Source organism: Columba livia, chromosome 1 (assembly GCF_036013475.1).
Source record: "Columba livia isolate bColLiv1 breed racing homer chromosome 1, bColLiv1.pat.W.v2, whole genome shotgun sequence".
In the NCBI taxonomy this organism is placed as follows: Eukaryota; Metazoa; Chordata; class Aves; order Columbiformes; family Columbidae; genus Columba; species Columba livia.
The window spans coordinates 135,384,178-135,403,493 of record NC_088602.1 but is presented as its reverse complement, the minus strand read 5'-3'; the positions used below and the strand labels follow the sequence as shown (position 1 = coordinate 135,403,493).

At 38.9% G+C, this 19,316-nt stretch overlaps 1 protein-coding gene across 16 annotated transcripts in view; it reads right to left on the bottom strand.

Moving 5' to 3' along the window:
- Window positions 1-15,469, bottom strand: part of ABCC9 (ATP binding cassette subfamily C member 9) — a 77,344-nt gene extending 61,875 nt beyond the window's left edge. For 8 of the 16 annotated variants that reach the window (XM_065031983.1, XM_065031937.1, XM_065031977.1 and 5 more), the window contains exons 1-4: window positions 12,621-12,791; window positions 4,245-4,410; window positions 1,185-1,326; window positions 689-810 (exon numbers count right to left, since the gene is read on the bottom strand). In XM_065031983.1, the coding sequence (XP_064888055.1) occupies window positions 689-810; window positions 1,185-1,326; window positions 4,245-4,389 (409 nt within the window). In that variant the 5' untranslated portion in view covers window positions 4,390-4,410; window positions 12,621-12,791. Of the gene's footprint in view, window positions 1-688; window positions 811-1,184; window positions 1,327-4,244; window positions 4,411-5,960; window positions 6,036-12,620; window positions 12,848-13,606; window positions 13,726-15,234 lie in introns of those variants that run through there. The other 8 variants (XM_065031944.1, XM_065032043.1, XM_065031997.1 and 5 more) reach the window with 6 other exon arrangements.
- Window positions 15,470-19,316: the final 3,847 nt, after the last annotated feature.

The following is a 19,316-nucleotide window of genomic DNA, read 5'->3' as shown; positions in this document are numbered from 1 at the left end:
CTTAACTTGACAAATATATTGCCTCTGAAAAAGCACAGTTCATTGCAGGTAAGCTCATTTTGAAAAAGAGTTAATATGATGTAATTACATCCTGCATCCTGCTTTGTATCTGTCAATGGCCAGTTCAGGTTGTTGAGTTATAGGTAACTGGGACCATATACTTCTATGAAACATTATCCTGCAATATCTAGTCAAATTCTTCTAACCATCTCCTTCCTGGCTGAGATAAATACCATAAATACGAGGTAGCAGCTTCTCAAAGATAAACCTTCTTCCCCTCACTTTGGCAAAAGTGAGGGCTGGTATCCTTCATTAGACTGGGTAATCTCAGGATCAGCTGCAATGGATGCTGAGAAATAAGTGGCCCTTGAAACAGTCCTTTTGAATGAAGACAAGATTTTGCCTCAAAATAATGAGCAGTGTTAAAAAATACCTAAAAGCTTGAGGTAGAAATACAATAGGCATACTATGCTTTCCCTTTTGTTATCATTTTTAAAAACAGTTTTCAATGTGTACCTTATAAAACATGCAAATACTCCTACAATGCTACTAGTTCAAAGAGCAGAGAATTATCTCTAGCTCTTTTAATATTCTCATGCATTTCACCATTATCTGCAATTTATGCAAGTTGACTTTGGCTAAACTACTAGATTTTGTAAGACTACATAAATATCAGACTTAGACTTACCCAACAGTAACTTTGGAAAGTTAGATGTTTCGATATTATGGTAATAGACTATGGATACAGTGGCAGCCACAAATCCCATTATGGCTGGTAGAAAGAGATGTAGATGGCGAGAGTTCATTTGTCTGAAAATAAATAAGGTATCAGTTAATGAATTTGATGTCTTTTTTTTTCACCATTGTTGTATTTCCAGGTGTTCTGTTACTCTATTTAACAAGGCAAATATGACTTCCCCAGACACAAAAAGACTTTTTCCATGTGAATGCTTTAATTTCTGTCAATATTCACTTGCTGCTCTAGCTTGAGAGGAAAATAACAATGTGCCAAGAACAAGCATTTCACCTTCATCCCATTAAAATCTAGACAGTTCATGAAATGATGCCCCATCTTTTTTTTTTGGGAAAAACTCCTTATGCCTTACTAGCCAGTCTCTCACACATTAACACTATCCATTGATGAATGCAATTAGCTTGGCTATCCACCAAACACCTTCACTTACGTATCTGAAACTATGCCCTCTGCTATTTCACACACATGTACGAACAGGAGGGTGAATGTCAGGATCCACCGTAGGTTGTGTCCAGGGAAGTGCAGCCAGGTGTTGTGGTGAATCTGGACTTTGGAGCTCTGGCTTCCCCAGCCTGGGAAATAACAGTAATGAAAAAGGAAAGTTATCACACAGCCAATTCCCTATTCTAACGCATAGGCCACAATAGTTTATAACCAACCTAAAACCCTTATAAGACGATGGGGGTTGTTGTTACTAATAACATGACCCAGGAGTGTTTGAATTGCCATGTGGCCTCCATAATTTATATCTGATGCTTTAGACAATGTGACAACAGACTTCCCACAATCATAATCAAATGGAAGAAGTCCCTGGCCAAGAACAAAAATGAGACAACCAAAAGAAACATTTCAGAGTCTCACCCTCACACAACAAGGACTGACAGATCTTAAGTGATGGCGTCATCATGTCTTTCCCAGCCACAGACAAGAGTTGGCAAAGTTTCCAACTGATATAAAAGCTGCATCCTCCAATAAGACCTCAAAGAGATACATTTAGTTCAAACAAATATTTATTATCTCTGTCTCAGGCCTGGTTGGGAGTGCTGTCTCAGGGGATGCTGAGCGGAGATTTCCCAGTCTCCGCTCCTCAGGCACAGCCCAGCCTCCCTGCCTCGTGCATTCCTGGCATAAAAAAGCTCCCAGCACAGCACCAGGACTCAGTTGATTTAACCAACAAACTAATGCCGAAGCCCATTTTCCCATAGCCGCCTCAGATGGCACCTATTCGAGCTGAAGCCAGCAACCTGGCAAGAAGTGGGACACCAAGCAGCTGGTGGGGGTGCAGTGTTGGGGGGAGCTGAGGAGTGGTCAGAGGTTAGCCTGTCATGATGGCAAGTATTGTCCTGCATGTTTCCTTGTCCTCTGTCCCTTCCCATCCTGGTACAGGGCTGTCCTGAATCAGTCAGCCCAAATGGCTGTACATGTCCCTCTTACTGTAAGCAGCTCCTGGAGTTCATTAACAGGCTTCCTGAAGCCCAAAGAGAATCCCAAGATCAGCACATTTTGGGGAAGTAAGGAAACAAAACAAAAGAAACCAAAACCAAAGCCGAAGCTGTCGAACTAGGGCACTGAGCATTGCACCTGTTTCTTTCAGGAACTGCAGAACTGAGTTCAAAATCCAGGATATGCTTTTGATATGCAAGGATGCAGCATCTCATCATGGCTAGAGGGTTATCAGGTGACACATAGACCAGAGCCTAGGTTTATTCATTCTTGGAAACTGTCAAGATTTCACCATTTTGACCTTGTTTAATATGCAAAATACTACAGGAACAATATATTCTCTCTTCTCCATATTTATCTCACTAATTATCTATAATATCCTGATATTTTTCTAATCTAGGGTGGCATTCTCTGGCCTTGCTCCTGTCTTTGTCTCTTCCAAGCTTCTTTTCATTTTTATTTCCTCTTTGCCCATACATATGCACAAACACGGTTCATCATCAATTTTTGATTTTGGAGTCAGTCAACACCGTGGACTCCAGTTGGGTTTTAATGCTCTGTTCAACAGCTTTTTGTCCTGATAATCAAGGCACAAAACAGAAAACAAAGAATTACATACTTACAGATATATCATACAACTTAAGCTATTATGTTTTTTTCATAAGATTGTTAAAAAATAGAGGGAATTTTCAGTGGCTGCAATGCTATTTCAAAATTAATTGGCTAATACCTGTAAAAATATTAAAGCAGCCTGCTACCACTTCATGCATAACACAGAATGTTGTAAAAGATAATCTCTGCCATCAGACCTTGCATTGAGTTTCCATCAAGCACTTCTGCAGAAAGCCCTGTAATTCAAGGATGACTTGCATCTCATCTTGAAGAAAGAACCAGCACTGACATAAAGACCTAGCACTGTCGGATAGAGTTCTCCATAACCCTTGAGTTTTTCCCAGTCTTTAGTTATTCTTTTGTTAGAACCTGTTCGGTATTCCCTTTCTTAATTATTTAACTAGTTTTCAGTCGCTGGATCTTTTTATACCTTTGATTGATAGGTACTGAGTGTCATAGCCCACAGGTTCCTGTAGCCTATTATTAAATCACTTCAGACTCTTTTTGCATAATGGAAATCCTTAAATCTCTAGTTCAACTAACATCCCAAATTCAAATCTTCATCATGGAAGGGATGTACTACTGCGTATACACGCACCAGGAAGGTAACATGGAAGAGTTGACATGCCATTTCTCACGCAGTTGTTGAAAGAATATTTATTTTTATGAACACTTATTGCCTTTTGACAGCTATTCAAGTGTATCTTCTATGATCAGTTAGAATGCCACTGTTTGACACCTCTGAAAAAGTATTAAAATGTATTTATTTCATCACTTCAAATAACTGGGATAAAGAGACAACTATAGAGAAAAATTACCATTACACTACTAGTTTACACATTACTTTTTGCAAGAATGTGTGAGTTAGAGCCACTCCACTATCCTAAATTCTTCAAGATTAATTTATCATTTCTTATTTTCATTCCTGTAGAAGAAAGATTATCTCTTTTACTCTACTTATTTACCAAAATAAGTAATTATTCTGTTTTAAAAGTGTCCTACACTTCTCCTAGGCTTAGATCCAAGCTGCACATTTTGGATATTCTCTGAAATTCAGATAACTTGAAGGGAATTCAGACACATCGCCCTAAGTCTTCTAATATCTAATAATAGCAAAGGTTGCAAATTGCTAATTTCAAATCTGAAGAAAATTTCTCCAGAGAGCAGTTTCAAAGCATTTGAATCTGATTTCTTTGGTTCTCATACATTTTTTCATGCTGCTTAGTTCAGATTTATATCTATAATTCCCAGCATTTCAAGTGGGTCGGCATCGCATCCTCTGGGTCAAAACATTCTGTATCTTCTTTCTTAAAATTAATAAATACAAAGCATCTAATGGTTTGCACCACAGGCCTCCAAGCACATATAAGCATGACTGAGTATAAATGCATGCTCAAATGTTCGTAGGATTGCACAACTCCATTGAATAACTCACCAATGAACAAAATTGGGAAGGTGATAAATAGCAAGAAGACATGGGGGACCAAGTTCAGGGCATCCACAAAGCAGACGTTTCTTAAGACACCAGCACTGATGTTATAGGCTGAAGCATTGTCGTTACCACAAAACGCGAGCCTCATTGCTTCCAGAAGGTCTGACAACTACAAAAAAGAGAGATCAGCTGACTACCAAGACTGCTAGCATCCCCTTTAGCTAAACACAAAATAAATAAAACAGATACAGAAGACACACACTGAATAACACAGAGAATAATTCAGTTGTATTTTGAAAACCCTTTTGGGGTCCGTCAAGTATAAGCATATTACAATGAAGGCTGTGTTTATATTGAATTAATATTATTCATATTTAGTTAATATTGTTTATATTTATTTATATTTACTATTTATTATATGTACTATTTTTTAAAACACTATGCTACGCCTTCTAGCGTTTTCTGCATGCACAAATGTTATGCTTCAAATGCTCTACAAGAATATAGAGAAAGAACAAGAAAGTTTTGAAAAAAATTATTTCAATTTATCATAAAAAACCTCAAATGCACATAAGCTGATGACTGTGTGTTACTGCTTCTTTGATGAACCGACACTCTCTGTGCAACATCTCCTTTCATATGAGTTGTTGTACTACATCCTCAGTGCAAGCTCTGAACCTTTGATATTTTTATTTGGCAGCTTTGTGTTCACTGGTATTGTATTTCTTCATTGTCCCATAGAACAATGGTCACATACACGAGTCATTACAGATAACTGCCAAACTATTAATCAAAGTAGGTTCTGTTGAAGATTGCATAGGCAGTAAATCAGCATTTAAGCTTGATCCTGCAAATCCTTATGCATGTGCTTAGCCTTATCAAGGCAGTTCTCTGACTTCCATGATTTCTTATGAGATTATCTTTGTACACCAAGATAAGCTCATGTGTTCGTGCTTGCTGGGTGTGGGGCATGGTATGACACAGAGTTATGGCCAGCCTCTGGCTTTTGTCAACCTGTGCACAGTTTATCAATTCATTTGTTCTTCTTTATAAGATGAAAGAAGACTGCAACCAAAACATTTCCTTGATGTTTTCTTTGCCTGAGACTTCTACACAGAGACATAATGCTGTAGAATAGACTGTAAATTCATTTGTTCACCTCTTTTTTTCCAAATTATACATACTAGAATGGAAATAATATATTTAATTCAGAAAAGTATATGTATATTTTGGTGAATGCATTTTTCTGCAAGAACATTGTCACTAATGAGTTTTGTGGAACAATATAGACATGCAAAACTGCATGAACACAGTTTTAAAAAAGTTAGCTGAATAGGGAGAAAAGGGCTTTCCTTCTTTCCTCAAATATTTCAGATTAATTCTGTGAGCCTCATGGTTTAAACAAGGTAAGCACAAACTACTCAAGTACTCCCTTAGAGACACAGATCTTCAAAAGAATAGAAAGTTCAAAGAGGCACTTTGAACCTCTGCTAAAACCCCCTTTTGCTTTTAACTAACTTTAGCTGGATCTGAAAAGCATAATCCATACTGAAATACATCAGTGAAATTTGTAAAAGCGTTTCATTGAAAAGAATTTGATAAACGCAGTCCCTTCTCTGAACATATCTGCAATTTATGGTCTGAGATTTGCCAGAAGTTAAGCATAACTCAGAGTCATATGGTGGACGACATACTGCAAAAACGCATGCATATACTTACTGTGGTGCAAAAGCTGATGAGCAACCCACTCAACCTTCAGTAGAACACAATTTGATGGAGAGCTTGACCATTTGTCTATAATGATTAGAGTGATACGACCACTATCATTCTATAATTTTATTTTTATATAATAATATTCATTAATGTATATGACTAATAACACAAAAAAACCCACATTATGTTAATATGAATTCTGTCTAATAGATTGAGTAGTTCTTAGCAAAGCAAATATGGAACTTAAAAAAAAATACACAGAGATTGCTTGGTTTTAATTTTTAAAAGCTTGACATGCCTCCTTTAAGAGAAACGTAATGGTAATGATAATCTCTTGAAAATCAGAAGTGTTGTTTCCTCATATTTATCAAAGGTCAGAAGTCAAAGGGAGTTCTGCTGGGAATTTTCCTCCCTTTCCCACAAAGAGAACTCTTTTCTGAGACCGTATTAAGACACTATTGTGGTCTAATGCTTGGATTGGTACTGAAAGGCAGGAAGATCCTGGGTTCATATGAGCACTGAATCATTGACTTCCAGTGTAGCTTTTGGCTTCTAGTCAAAAATAAATCTGGGAGAAAGGACTAAAACCATGTCCAAGAGAAATAAAGGAATTGTTGGGGTTTTTTTCCATTTTTTTGGAAGGGAGATGGAATATAAGCATTAGATATTCCTATGGAAGAAAGTACTATTAACTGCATGAAGAGTGCTATCTGCTATCTGGGACCTACCATCAGTTTGTAGAGGTTTCATATTACACCTCAAACAATGGTGCCTAAAAGTTCTCAAGAAAGATGCATCTTTCAAGAATCACATCTGAGTCTTCACAAGAATCTGTGCTGCGCCTGATTTTGTGATAGCACCCTCTTAACACCAACTGTCTTTTTCACATTGGCAGGGCTGAGGAAAGAATCTGGTCCTATTGTTTATACTGATGTATAGAGACAGTGCCAATCATACTGATGATAGCTTTCAACAGTAGGTATAAGCAGTCTATTCACAATGCTTTTGTTAGAGGTTCACTTCAAAAAAGAGGTAGAATTTGATTGTCTTCTTACAAATGAGAAAGAAAATTAAAGTGCCTAGGTTCGCTAGCTTGTAAAAAAAAAAAAAAAAAGAAGAGGAAAAACAAAAAACAAAACCCATAGAAAATAAAAAAAATTGCATTAGCATTTAAATGAGGTAAGGTAATAATAATTTCCCAAGGTAACAATAATTTCCCAAGTTTCTAGATCATAAAACACTTTGCAATTAATCAGCACATTCTGCTTAGTGCCAGGATGGTGTGTTGACCCAATGCAGCTTATTATTTGGCCTCATACAACAGTGACCAGGTACGACTTCCCAAATTTCCCTTTTGAGCAGCATCCACTTCAGGACACACATCTAGTACAGTGTGACGCTAATAGGGAGCAGAGGAGATAAGAACTGTAGAAGCATTAATAGTCCAGTGATCCTTCCTTGCTCCCTTCCTTCCTTCCTTCCACCCATTTGTCCATTACCACTCCGCTAGAAATGAACCGTGACTGGAAGTGGGGGGCTCTTGTTGTGCATCTGTTAATGGATACCAACTTCCATAGGTGTTTTCTGGCATTTACACAAACAGGCTGCTAGTAGTTCTCTGTATCTTCAAGAGTGTAACATTGGAGCTCTAAGAAATAATTTTATCTCCTGAGTGCCTCACAGGCAGCCAGAAACCACTCCGTCATTCCCTTCCTGCCCATTTCTGATGCAGAAGGCAGATCTGATACACCCTCCCCAGCTTTGCCCATGCGACTCAAACCACCGGACCTTGCTCTGATCTTCGGAAAACTTGCGTACACGGCGGGCTCTGGAGTTGTACTAATGCACAGGCCCATCAACCTAGGCATAAAGCATTTCATGCAGTTTCTACTTCTTTGCTCAAGTTTCACAGATAGTAGAAATACATTGGATGAAGTTTTACTGGCATGTAAGGGAGGATACTTAGGATACATTGCATCTACAGTCAACGCGAGTGAGATTCCCATTTGGTTTGAAGCAGAAATTAGCCGCTACTTTCTGTTGTGTCAGGGCATGCCTCCAGAAGCTCATTTTCATTGGCCTCAAGGTTTAAGAAGCTGTTTTGAAAGAAGGACAGAAAGAAAAGCCCCTAAGGCAGAAGAACAAGTCCTTGATTTCTCTAGACAGCTCTAGAGAACTGGTCTTGTTTTTAACAAAACCAGGACAATGACGCTTGTGCAGCTTCACCAAAGTTAACAGGAGTCAGACCACGACAGGTTTCCAGATGCAATTCCTCATCGAAGGAAACAGTGTAACCTTCAGATTTCTTTGGAGGAAAAACTGAAAAATAACAGCTATTTTTTTTGTGTCCACACTTAGATCTGATGTTTGCAAAGTTCAGCATAGCTACAAATGTACACATTCTTAGAGCTGCAAACAGTGCAAGTAGTATGTTCAGAAGATTCAGATTAATTTGAGAGTTCAAGTTGCATTTTCAAACAATATTTCAGTACTGGGAGTTAATGTTAAAGATACCTTTAATAATTCTAAACATTTTAAAGAGTTTTAAAAGATTTCAGCTGTAGTGACTTTTAATGAGTCCCAGTTTTGAAAATTTTCATTCAAAAATCTGAGCCTGGAAATGAAGACAGTTTGGAAGACCTTGACTGTCGATAACCAATGAAAGGCAGAGTGAAAAGGCACTATTCACTCCTCTTCTGTTATACTATAAGATTTCATTTCATGAAATGAAAATGTGAAATGGAAGAACACCAAATATAGAAAAAAAATGAAGAATTGCAGTTGTGGCTACTCCTGTAACTCTCCAAAAACTGCAGCTGGATTTAGAAAGGAAGATTGAACACTTTTTTGACCAATCACTGATGAAATCTGGATCTCTTAATAGTAATTAAACTATTCTTCCATTTGCTTTAACCCTTCTAGTAAGGCAATGCTGGGCTTCCATCAGAACTAGATGTGCAAAGGTGCATAGAGACATCTTGCCTGTGTGAGGAAGTGCTGTTTGTTTCACCCAGTGCTGAGCATTGTGCTAGTATGTAATTAAATACACTGAAGACTTTTTATATTTTTCCAAAGCACCAATTATTGATCATTGCCAAAGACAAAATATTGACCAGACAGGACAACAGTCAAACCCTGTAATGAATAGTCAGGATGAAGATCTTTGCAGTAATGATAAGCAAATCAGAGTACAGAGCTGACTCAAGGTTTCCTGCAGTGCAGCCAAAGGTGATTTTCTCTTTACCAAAGATGAGGAGACAGATTTTTTAGGCCACAGTAAGCACACAGGGAGTGATCAAATAGGAAAAACTGTGCTGCAGAGCCACGCAAGTAGAATTGAATGGAAGAGATAAAAGCAGTGAATGCTGTAACTCAGAAGGTTATTGCAATCCGTACAAGCGGTTGCCGTCTTACACCTGCCAACACGCCTTCTTTGGCAACACCGGCAGCAGCACAAAGCTGGGTTTCCTGGATTAATTCACATGGGTGAATTAAACAGCAAAGACAGGCGCTTTTATCATCCCAGCAGTCTGCTGCTCTAGGCAGCTGCCTGCTCCACTGTAGGCTACAGAGTCTAGTGGAGAGCCACATAAATACTAGTTGCAGTCTCAGACTTAATGGTCTTATTTCACCACGGGTGCGGTTCCCACAAGACCTGCTCACAGCACGTGTGAGGTTGGGGCTGAGCAGCTGCCATACTTCAATCGCAAAGTTAGCTCATTCAGGACTAGCTCAAGGACCCACGAGCCATAGGAAATAACAGCAGATAAATGCTCACTAGTTTCTTAGCAAATCTTTATCTATTTGGAAGGGATATTCACTGGAAAGCAGTGGAAAGCACTGGAAAGCACTGGAAAGCCTCTTCTTCTCATACAGATTGCCAAGAGTGTTTCTCTATACTCATATTCAGTTTGGAATCTTTGGAGCCGAAGGCTTCTTTGCAGGCAGATGTCTTTGTCTGGCGAAGAGCAATGTCTGCAAAATCGGGAACAGCCCAACTGCCATACTAAAATGATAAGATGCATAACCCAAACATGAATATTCAAGAGCGAACAGATGAAAGAGTAGCAAATTGTTTGAAAATTCATTGCTCATCTGAAGTTAGTGAACACTATTTCTCATCAGGTAGTAGCAGCCTTTCAGAATAACTCTTGAGATCTTTATATACTCATTTAAGACAACAACATTATTCACAGTAGTTACACAAAATGGCTTTCCCAGAGATAATTTGCCTTTCTGTTGAATATAGTAGGCCACCAAATTATGCTGGGGTGATTAGACCAAGGTGAGTACAGGATCATATATTTGCTTTGCTACTTATTTGCTAACTTACTGTTATGCTTTATAATAATGTTGACAAGCATACTAGGTGTAACCTATCAGGGGAAATTCAGTCAGAGGAAATGCAGTGATGTGGTAAGATCTTCCAATAACAAGCACATGCTATCTGAGGGTACCAGCTACACTCAGCACCCCTATAGGGGTACCAAATACCATGCAATTTTTCATTTTAACACTTGCAGGCAGGAAGGCCTTTGTCCTTCAACATTATTGACAAATCACTCACTTTAATTTCAGTCTTTACAAACTCTAGAACTGCTCAGAAATTTTCAGACATTTTTTCTTTACCCTTTTGAAAATGGACCTTGCTGAGTAGTCAGCTACAAGCTAAAGCCACAAGGAACATTCCAGAGATGAGGGGAATGGAAAGAACAGTCAGGAGGATGGGCCCATGATGGTGCCACTGGAAGGCAAGTTTCAGCTCCCCTTTACATCATTTGGGAATCTGATTCCCTGTTGGTTTACTTTAATGAGCATGTGAACTATCTGAAAAGCAGTTCATCTTGTAATGAAATAGCTAAAAAACCTTATGCCCTTTAAGCATTTAAATTTTCATCCTAAAATCCCCAGCACTGGCAAAGTTGAGACTTTCTGGTTTTGTGTTAAGGTGTACTGACATTGTCATCATATAATAAACAGAAATCAATACGATGCAGCATTGAACCTAAACACTTACAAATCTCATTTTAACAAGCATAAATGGGGATTCTCAGGGCACCAAGCCAGTTCCTGAGATACAGTTTCCATAAACAATTGTGATGAAGACAATGGGAAAATAGTAGATCATTTAGATTTCCATTAAAATGATGAGAACATCCTCACCAAGTGCAAAACTCTAACGATTCTAGTTAAAGACATTTTAATTACTTTAGGGTCTTTCAAAGTGAATTTTAAAGTCTTCATATTCAAGACCTTTATCTTACCTGGATTATCACTCTGTTCAGCATGCTCTGCAAGATACTTATGACTACAAAGAAATGAGTATAAATACAGTCCTCAGGTGGACTTTGTTTGGGTGAAATAATATTCTGAAAAACATTTATTTCAGTAGTACTATTGCCTATATTAAAAAAAAAAAAAAAAAATCAATAGCTACACTTCCTTATTAAAATATATCAGTTTCCAAAGCATACTTGGGTCTTGGTTCAGATTTTTTTTGTCTTACATATAATGTAATGCCCACATCTGCATATATACATGTATATACACACATCTATAGATGTGTATATGCATACAGATGCAGGATGGAGAAAATAGTCAGCATTTTACAAAAGCAATTAGTTCTTATCTTCTGAATAATTAAACCATTACAAAAGCAAGAATTTGTCTTTCCTTCTTGAATTTCACAGAGAAAAAATTTAACTAAGGACAATTTATTAACTTTTAGGTTTGGATAAGAACAATGGAAGGCCTGACTCTGAGTTTTGCCACAGATTTCAGGTTAATGTTCTGAATCTTTTTCCTTCCTAGGTATAAACCTACTGGTTTGTTCTTACGTTCTTAAAAGCACTGGACCTAACACAACATATATGATGTATAGTCCATGCTACTTGCAAAGAGTTCTGCTAAGGTAATGGCAAAAAGTGCTGCCCCTTTAAAGCCTATTTTATCAAAAATGATCCTGTACAAAATATAATTTTCCTTTTTACTCCTATTTCAGCTGTGACCATCTATCCTAGGTAGACCCTGCTTTCCCACTAAGCACTGTCTCAGTTACCTTGGGCCTTTAGATGATGAATTACCTCTGATACTTGTCAGTGTTCACATCACTCTCTGGCATATACCAGCAGCCTGATCCAAACACTACTGAAATCAATGCAAAGAATCTCATTGACTTGGGTAGGTTTTCAGATCATGCTCCAAAGACAGAGAAAAATCACAACAGCAGATGTGCTAAAGAAGCTACTAGCACTGAAAAGTATTTCACACAAACATCTGCACTGGTCTCGCACACATCTAACACACCGCCTTTCGCTATTTTGGTAAGCTTCTTAACACAATGCAATTCCCAATGTCAGCGTGCAATGCTGCCTGCTGTAAAACCTTTGACTTCACATGCCAGTGCAGGACAGTTTAAAAAAAGAAACGTAACCCTGTGAACGGCAGCAAAGAAAACATCAGCAGGAGGGGACGGTAAAGGCTGAGAATGCCTGCGAATGGAAAAGGAAAAGAGATTGGGGTTGTAATCCCAGGAAAGAGCAAGGCGCAGCCCTGTCCCACAGATATAAAGGGAAGGAGGAGGAGGTGGTTAGTGGGAGATAATGGGGGAGGGTCATCGCATGCTCCGTTTGGTTGCTGAATGTTAGATCAAACTCCGTAGCTTACCTTTGTAAACACAAAAACAAAATACCAACCCAAACTGTCACTCGGTTGTGCTATGTGATCAATATCATCCCGATGGCAGGATTTTCCTCCACTTAGTGAAGCTGCTCCAAGCCCTGGAGTGGATTATTTTTAGGCTGGTGATGGGAAGATCAGCTGCTGCCTCCTATCGAGTTTCCAAAGTGCACAAACTCTTCTTGTCTTCCTCATATGCTGAAGGGGGCAGGAAACTGGAAAGAGACAGGCAAGCAAAAAACACCAATTTTTTGCCTCCTGAAGCTACAGTCCCCTAGGATTTCTTTTGCTTGCTTTTATTTTCATTTTTCCCTCACTGGAGTAGTAAGATTCCAAGAGGCTGTGTTACAGTGCACAGACTATTATCAGATGCTTTTTCTGAAGTAATTGATTTAGACAAGGCAGTCTAACTTTTGGCAGGCTTGGGGAGCTTCAGCTTTTGAATTCTTTTGAATTAATCTTGGATAATTTTGCACACCTTCAATCATCTTCAGCAGAAAAGACAAGTGCACTCAGATATTTTACTTTACCCTAGATCCCTTCAGACTCCTCTGTTTAAAATACAGAACAAATCCCACTTTTTGATCACACAGATATGTTTATTTTGAAACGGATTTTTTAAAACTTGAAATAAAATTCAAAATGAATTTGATATTCATACCAGGAATATTATTTTCAGTACAATAGCCCTTATTTAACAGTTAACATTTTTTTGCCTGCAAAATACATTGCATATGTTTATTTAGAACGAAGTCCCGAGAGAGTCTACATGCAGTTGGCTGGTTTGTTTGCTAATTTTCTTTCAGTGCTATTGGACCAAGATATACAAGGGTTCAAATTTTCCATAATGATAGTTTCACTTGAACCCTCCAATTCAAGGCCACAAATAGCAAGTATCCAGAACTTGGCGGTGCATCACAGGACACGTGGTAGCGCAGGGTGCTTTTGAGAATGGCTGTTCAGTCATTAGGTACCTGAGCTGGAGGCCCTTGGGACAGAATTTGCTCAGACCTTGCAGAATCCAGGTGTTGCATCTTGATCACTAGAGAGCAAATGGTTTCCAATGGATTGCAGTCAAAATTGTTTTCATGCTCTGAAAGGGATTACAGTGAGCTGAGTATGTATAATATGGGGATGGCTAAGGCCAAACACTAGCTGGACTCATCAAAATCTTGGCAAACCCAGCTTGTTCCTTTTTCTCTGATGTTTCTTACCTTATGACTGTGGTGAGTCAAGAGTCCTCCAGAGCACTCCAAATGTTTTACTTGCATTTAATTTTTTTGCCTTTTTCCCTTTCCTTTCACATATTAAAGTATGATGCTTGCAAAAGAAAAAAAAAATATTGTGGACTGAAAGGTTCTGAGTTCTGCTACATGTCTATGTTTCATTAAAAAAGATAAACTCTTTAACTCTCCTAATCATCACCTAAAATAGCACTGTCATGTGGTGTTTCTGAAAATATCTATAATTTCAGAAATGAGTAGTATTAATATTTATGCTCAGCATTTTCTTTACCAAAACATGAAAATGTGGTTTATTGTTATTCAGCTCTGTAATTTCTACCAAATTGTCTAACAGGAAGGGGAAAAAAAAAAAAGGAAAAAAAAAGGCAAGGTAAACAAATATGGAAACAACCAGCATGCTTCATTGTGCCGTTTCTGAAGGAAGCACTTTCATTCCTCTACATGACAAGCGGAGATGTTTTGAAATGCAGGTTTAAAAGGATTAAGAAAAAAAAATGAAACGCTCTAAAACGTCAGAACACGTCCTACTCTGATATGATTGATTTTTTTGTTGTTGTTGTTAATCTGGGCTTTTACATTTACCAAAGGAGTACAGAAAAAAGGAAAGAAGAAAGGAAAAGGAAAGGGAACAAGGGAATGGTTCAGGGTATGTTAGGACCTGTAAGAGAATGCAACAACTCACAGCCCGACTATTCTCAGTTATCCCCAGGTACTACATATCACCAATTTTCCCAGGCCAGCCTCCAGCAGACAAGCGCTCTGTTACCCACATCTCCCGCAGCCGCAGCTATCGGGGTGTATTGGGGTGCACGCCGAGGTGCCAGCGCTGCGGAACCAAACTGGGCCCCTTCCCGCGGGCCAGCCGGGGGCCGGAGCCAGCTGCAGTGCCGTCATGCTCGGCGGCCGGCGCAGCCACACAGCCCCGGGCAGCGGGGAGAGACGCGCCACCCTCCTGCCCAGCGGCGCGGCCCCGGTACCCGCCCCAGCCGCCCCTCGCCCCGGCCCCGCGGAGCGCCCACGGCAGCGCGGGGCTGTCTCCCGGGATGGAGGCCCCGTGGTTCGGGGCAACCCCCCGCCTGCCCTCGGGGATTGGGGAGCGGGTGTAGATGAGCACGGCGGATATGCAGCTTAAAGACAGAAGCTGCTTTAGCTCATGGCTTTGGGGGCGGGGGTTGGGGGGAGGAGTGCAAAAAATTCTAAGCGGATCTTAACGAAACCGCTTCTCGGTCCGAGGCAGGTGGAACCCGCGGCCCGCTGTGGGTGGGCTTCCATCTGTGAGGCCGTCTTAAACCCAAAGGAACCGAACTGGTGGAGGAATAACGGGAGTGGAAAAAATGTTTTAATAAAATGGGACTCACCAATGTGAGGAAGATGTCCCGGCAGCTGCTGTGGGGATGGGTTAACTTGCCATAGCTCCCAGCTGAGCACTGTCCACTTGAATTGCCTTGGTTTATTTAACTCGCTAAACAGGAAAGGAAGGGTATCTGTACTCTGGGCAGTGTTCACATAACAAACTTATTCTGGTTTCAGCTGACAGCGGCTTGCCCTGCCATTTTCCATACTGCACACCAGTCCATAGGTCTTCCTCTATGTGTACTTTATGACACACCAACACTAGCAATCAAGTCACTGGGCCGTAACAAGCTACCGCTCATTAGCCAAACTCGGGTTGCTGCATGTAGGCTCCTCGTCTCTCCGATTTCTTAAGTGATGAGCTGAAATCACCATCATTTCACCCATATGTGCAGCTTGTTTTTTTTGAACTGTAGTAGCTGTTTTGGAGAAAGCCTCTCATGGATATTTTGCTGAGCAAGTGGTGATAAATTCCTTGACTTATTTTAAACCTACATATAGCATTTATACCAGAGCCTTATGCTAATATAGCAACATATATAAGAAGTTCAGAGTAAATGATATGTTACGGTCTATCAAGTCTTTATTTCTAAATTTGTCAGTGACAGAATCCCCATAGTGCTGTGTCAGCACTTGTGCCATCATTTAAAAGATCAGCTTTACACAGCTTCAAGATAAATTTTATTTAAGCTTACAACCCTGTTTAAAAAAAAACAAAGGTTTGGTGCACTTAACTACATATTGCTCATTTTATCTAAAAAATATGGATCTACCAAGCAAATGTTAATAAAGTAGCAAAGACTCAGTTTTCTATTTTAATTTTTCTTAATGTAATGGAAAATGCAGCCTGGTCTTTGAATAACTTATCTGTCCCTTTTAAATATTTACTGTGATTAAGCTTGGAGGGGGAAGCAGTAGAAGCTTCGTATTATTTGAAATATTTTCCACAGCTTTTTTGAAAGTAATTATTCCTGGTTTCTATGGGGAAAACTGTTGTGGAAAATATATACAGCAGAAGTTTAACACAGCAACCTCAGTAGAGAAGAATTCTATATGTAGAGCTACAAGAAAATCCCAGACCTCAGAGTTTATAACTGTGAAAGACGTATAAGGCAACAGGACTTGAACACAGATTTACAAACCTTCTGATCTTTGATGGACAACGGCACATAAGCACAGCAGTGGCGTCAGAGGCACCAAATGCAATGCTGCAGATTGTCTTGGTAGCTCTTAATCTTGGCCGAATCTGCCTGTAGAGTTGCAGCTTAGATGCTGCGCACAATATAACTTTTCAGATCTCCAGTTTTATTGGTTCTGTTTAATAAAGGTTTGCTGTTTTGTTGTTTGTTTGTTTGTTTTTAAATCAGTCACAATGGCAACAAAATGCATATGGTTTGGATTACACTCCTTTTTAGTTTCAAAAACCTCACAAAACCTGAGAGCTGTTTTTAATATTGGAGGGCTTTTTGAGGCTGTCAAGAACAACGTAGGATTTGCACATCCTCTAAGCATACGGGAATTTGATCCTAAATATCATCAAGTAGACTTTTTACACTATAATTTAAATACTATCAAACCCTTAGACCCGCTTGTAGTATAAATGACAACTATTTTGTGGATTTGGCATGTGTGTCTGTGTGTATGGAGCTGGAAGAAAGGGTTGTCTTTTTGGTTTTGTCTGTATTGTATTGAATTTGTGTCCCCCAGGCTGATATTGGACAATTCAGACTATTCTTGTGTGTTGCCCAGAAAATCTTCACTTATTTCTAAACTAGCAAACCTACCAATCAGATTTTAGCCCCTCTGCAAACAAGACAGGACTAAACTAGGAACAGGTTATTTTTCTCCCATTGAACTCAACGTGGCACCTACATTGACTGGTCCCATTTTCAAATTTTGGCTTTTATATACATAGTAGTTAGAAACAAAAAGATGTTTAGTGGTCTAATTTCAGTGTGAATGCCTGAAATGGGAGTTAGATACTGAACACAGAACTTGCCTCACCCAGGATAAGATGACAGATATTTGATTGCTTACATCTCCGGTAGTTGCCTAGACTGTCTGTATAGCATTTGGAGAGAAAAATACATTTTCAGTTGATAATTCTTTTCATTCTAAACCAGGAATATAAGGTAGTGAGACCTCTTTCCCTTCTGGATATGACTGTCTCATCCCATGGAGAAGGAGAGAGTCTATATGATTGTTACAGGCTTCAGTAATTCTCACATGGGTAAGAATTAGTTAAGTAGACTCCTGCTGCTATGCAGCCTGTGCTACATTTGGAAATGAACCTAAATCACTGGAGCATTTTTGAAAATTTTACCCTACATCTTTTCTTTTTCTTTGAGGTATCAAATTTTCAGCCTGAGGTATTTTTGCATTCATCTACTTCACATTATTGTGTACAGCAAGAGAATATGATAAAAGGGTACCAATCATGACAAGCATCTTGTTGAAGTCATCCCCACCATTTTATTAGACCTGGTAGAACCCATACAATGCTTCTCCCACATGCCTTACTGTCTCTGACTGTAATTCCAGAAGTTGTCATACTTGAGCATTGCTATGTTCAATGTTGGGATAAATGTATAGCATAAGCAAAGATGAATCATCAAAACTATAATAAATCTCTTTTATAGGAAAAGATGAAATTCATTTGTCTATACTAACCTTGAAATCTGACATCGATGTATCTAAAATGCAGCATTTTTTGGTCATTATATGCATCATATATAATACATTCTTCAAAAAGCCACTACCATAAGGGGATGCATTTTATCCTTAAGAAGACCCGTATCTTCTTTTTCAGGCAAGATACGTAGAGCAGTCACCTTGCTTTTCAAAAAAATTCAACTGTAAAGGGTCCCACATCTGCCTTTTATCTAAATTCTCATACTCCAGGTTCTGAAGTTGCATGTCACAAAGCTAAAAGCTTTTTAACAAAGTCTGTGTTCAGGTTTCTGGGAACAAAAAAGACCAGACCTTCTATTAAAATTCACTTTCATAGAAAAGGCAAACCCCAAATATATTTAAAATCATTGTGGCCACGCTTTATGTTGTATTTCAGTTAATAATATATGTCACCTGGGTAATTTAACTGCTGCAGTAGTAAGTGTAGTAATTGAGGCTTTAATATGCACTGCCCTGTTCTTTGTGTTATTAACCACCCCTGTAGTTAGTGGGTACTACAATTTCTGGATCTCTGATCTTTTCTTAATCTCTCTTGTTGATGTCCTCTGCAACCCTTGCTGGAAATCAGGAAATGGTAAACCTAAAGTCTGTCTTAAAGCACACAGAACTTTATTAAATCCCATGCTTATATGGATTAAAATCTGGAATAGAAGTTAGTCAAAAGGATTAAGATTGATTTAAAATAACTCTACTATTTACAGCAGGACATGTCAATGGCACAGCAGTGGAAGGTAATGTCTTAGGAGAAGACACTAAAGCTCATTAATAAAAACAAATAAAAACATCCTAAATGATCCAGCAAACTGCAGAATCATTATGTTACAAGGAATGGTGCCCCATAGACTCTCCTAAAACACTTTCTGAAGGTCCATGGCAGGATATATCTAAGATACTTCTGTAATACTTCATCATGAGTCTGTATCAGTGGTCTGATAGCATGGTCAAAGGGTACAAAGAAAAAAAGTGGTATAAATTGTTACAACACAACTTGGTCTAGTTCAAAACCAGCAACAAGATAATACCATATGGTACAAAACGATAGAAAATATGGGTGAACATAGCAGTTCCTGTAGAACAGTAGTAGAAAAATACCACTGTAAAGTGTATTTTGCTTCAAGGCAGACTCTTGACAGACAATATAAGATTTATTAATACGACTTCAGGGAGATCTACACCACATTTGCTGTAATAAAGCAAATATTCTGAGAAATGTAAAAAGTAATTAAATGGGCCTCATCAGTGTATGTTCTCTGTTTTCCATCTTGTCCCTGTAGCAGTCATGGGTTTGATAGGGAGCACTATCTCATTTCAAGTGGACGAACAGATTCTTTTGCAACTTTGCCTATGAAATACTGACATGCTGAGGCAATCTGGAGATCATCGAACAAATGCGACC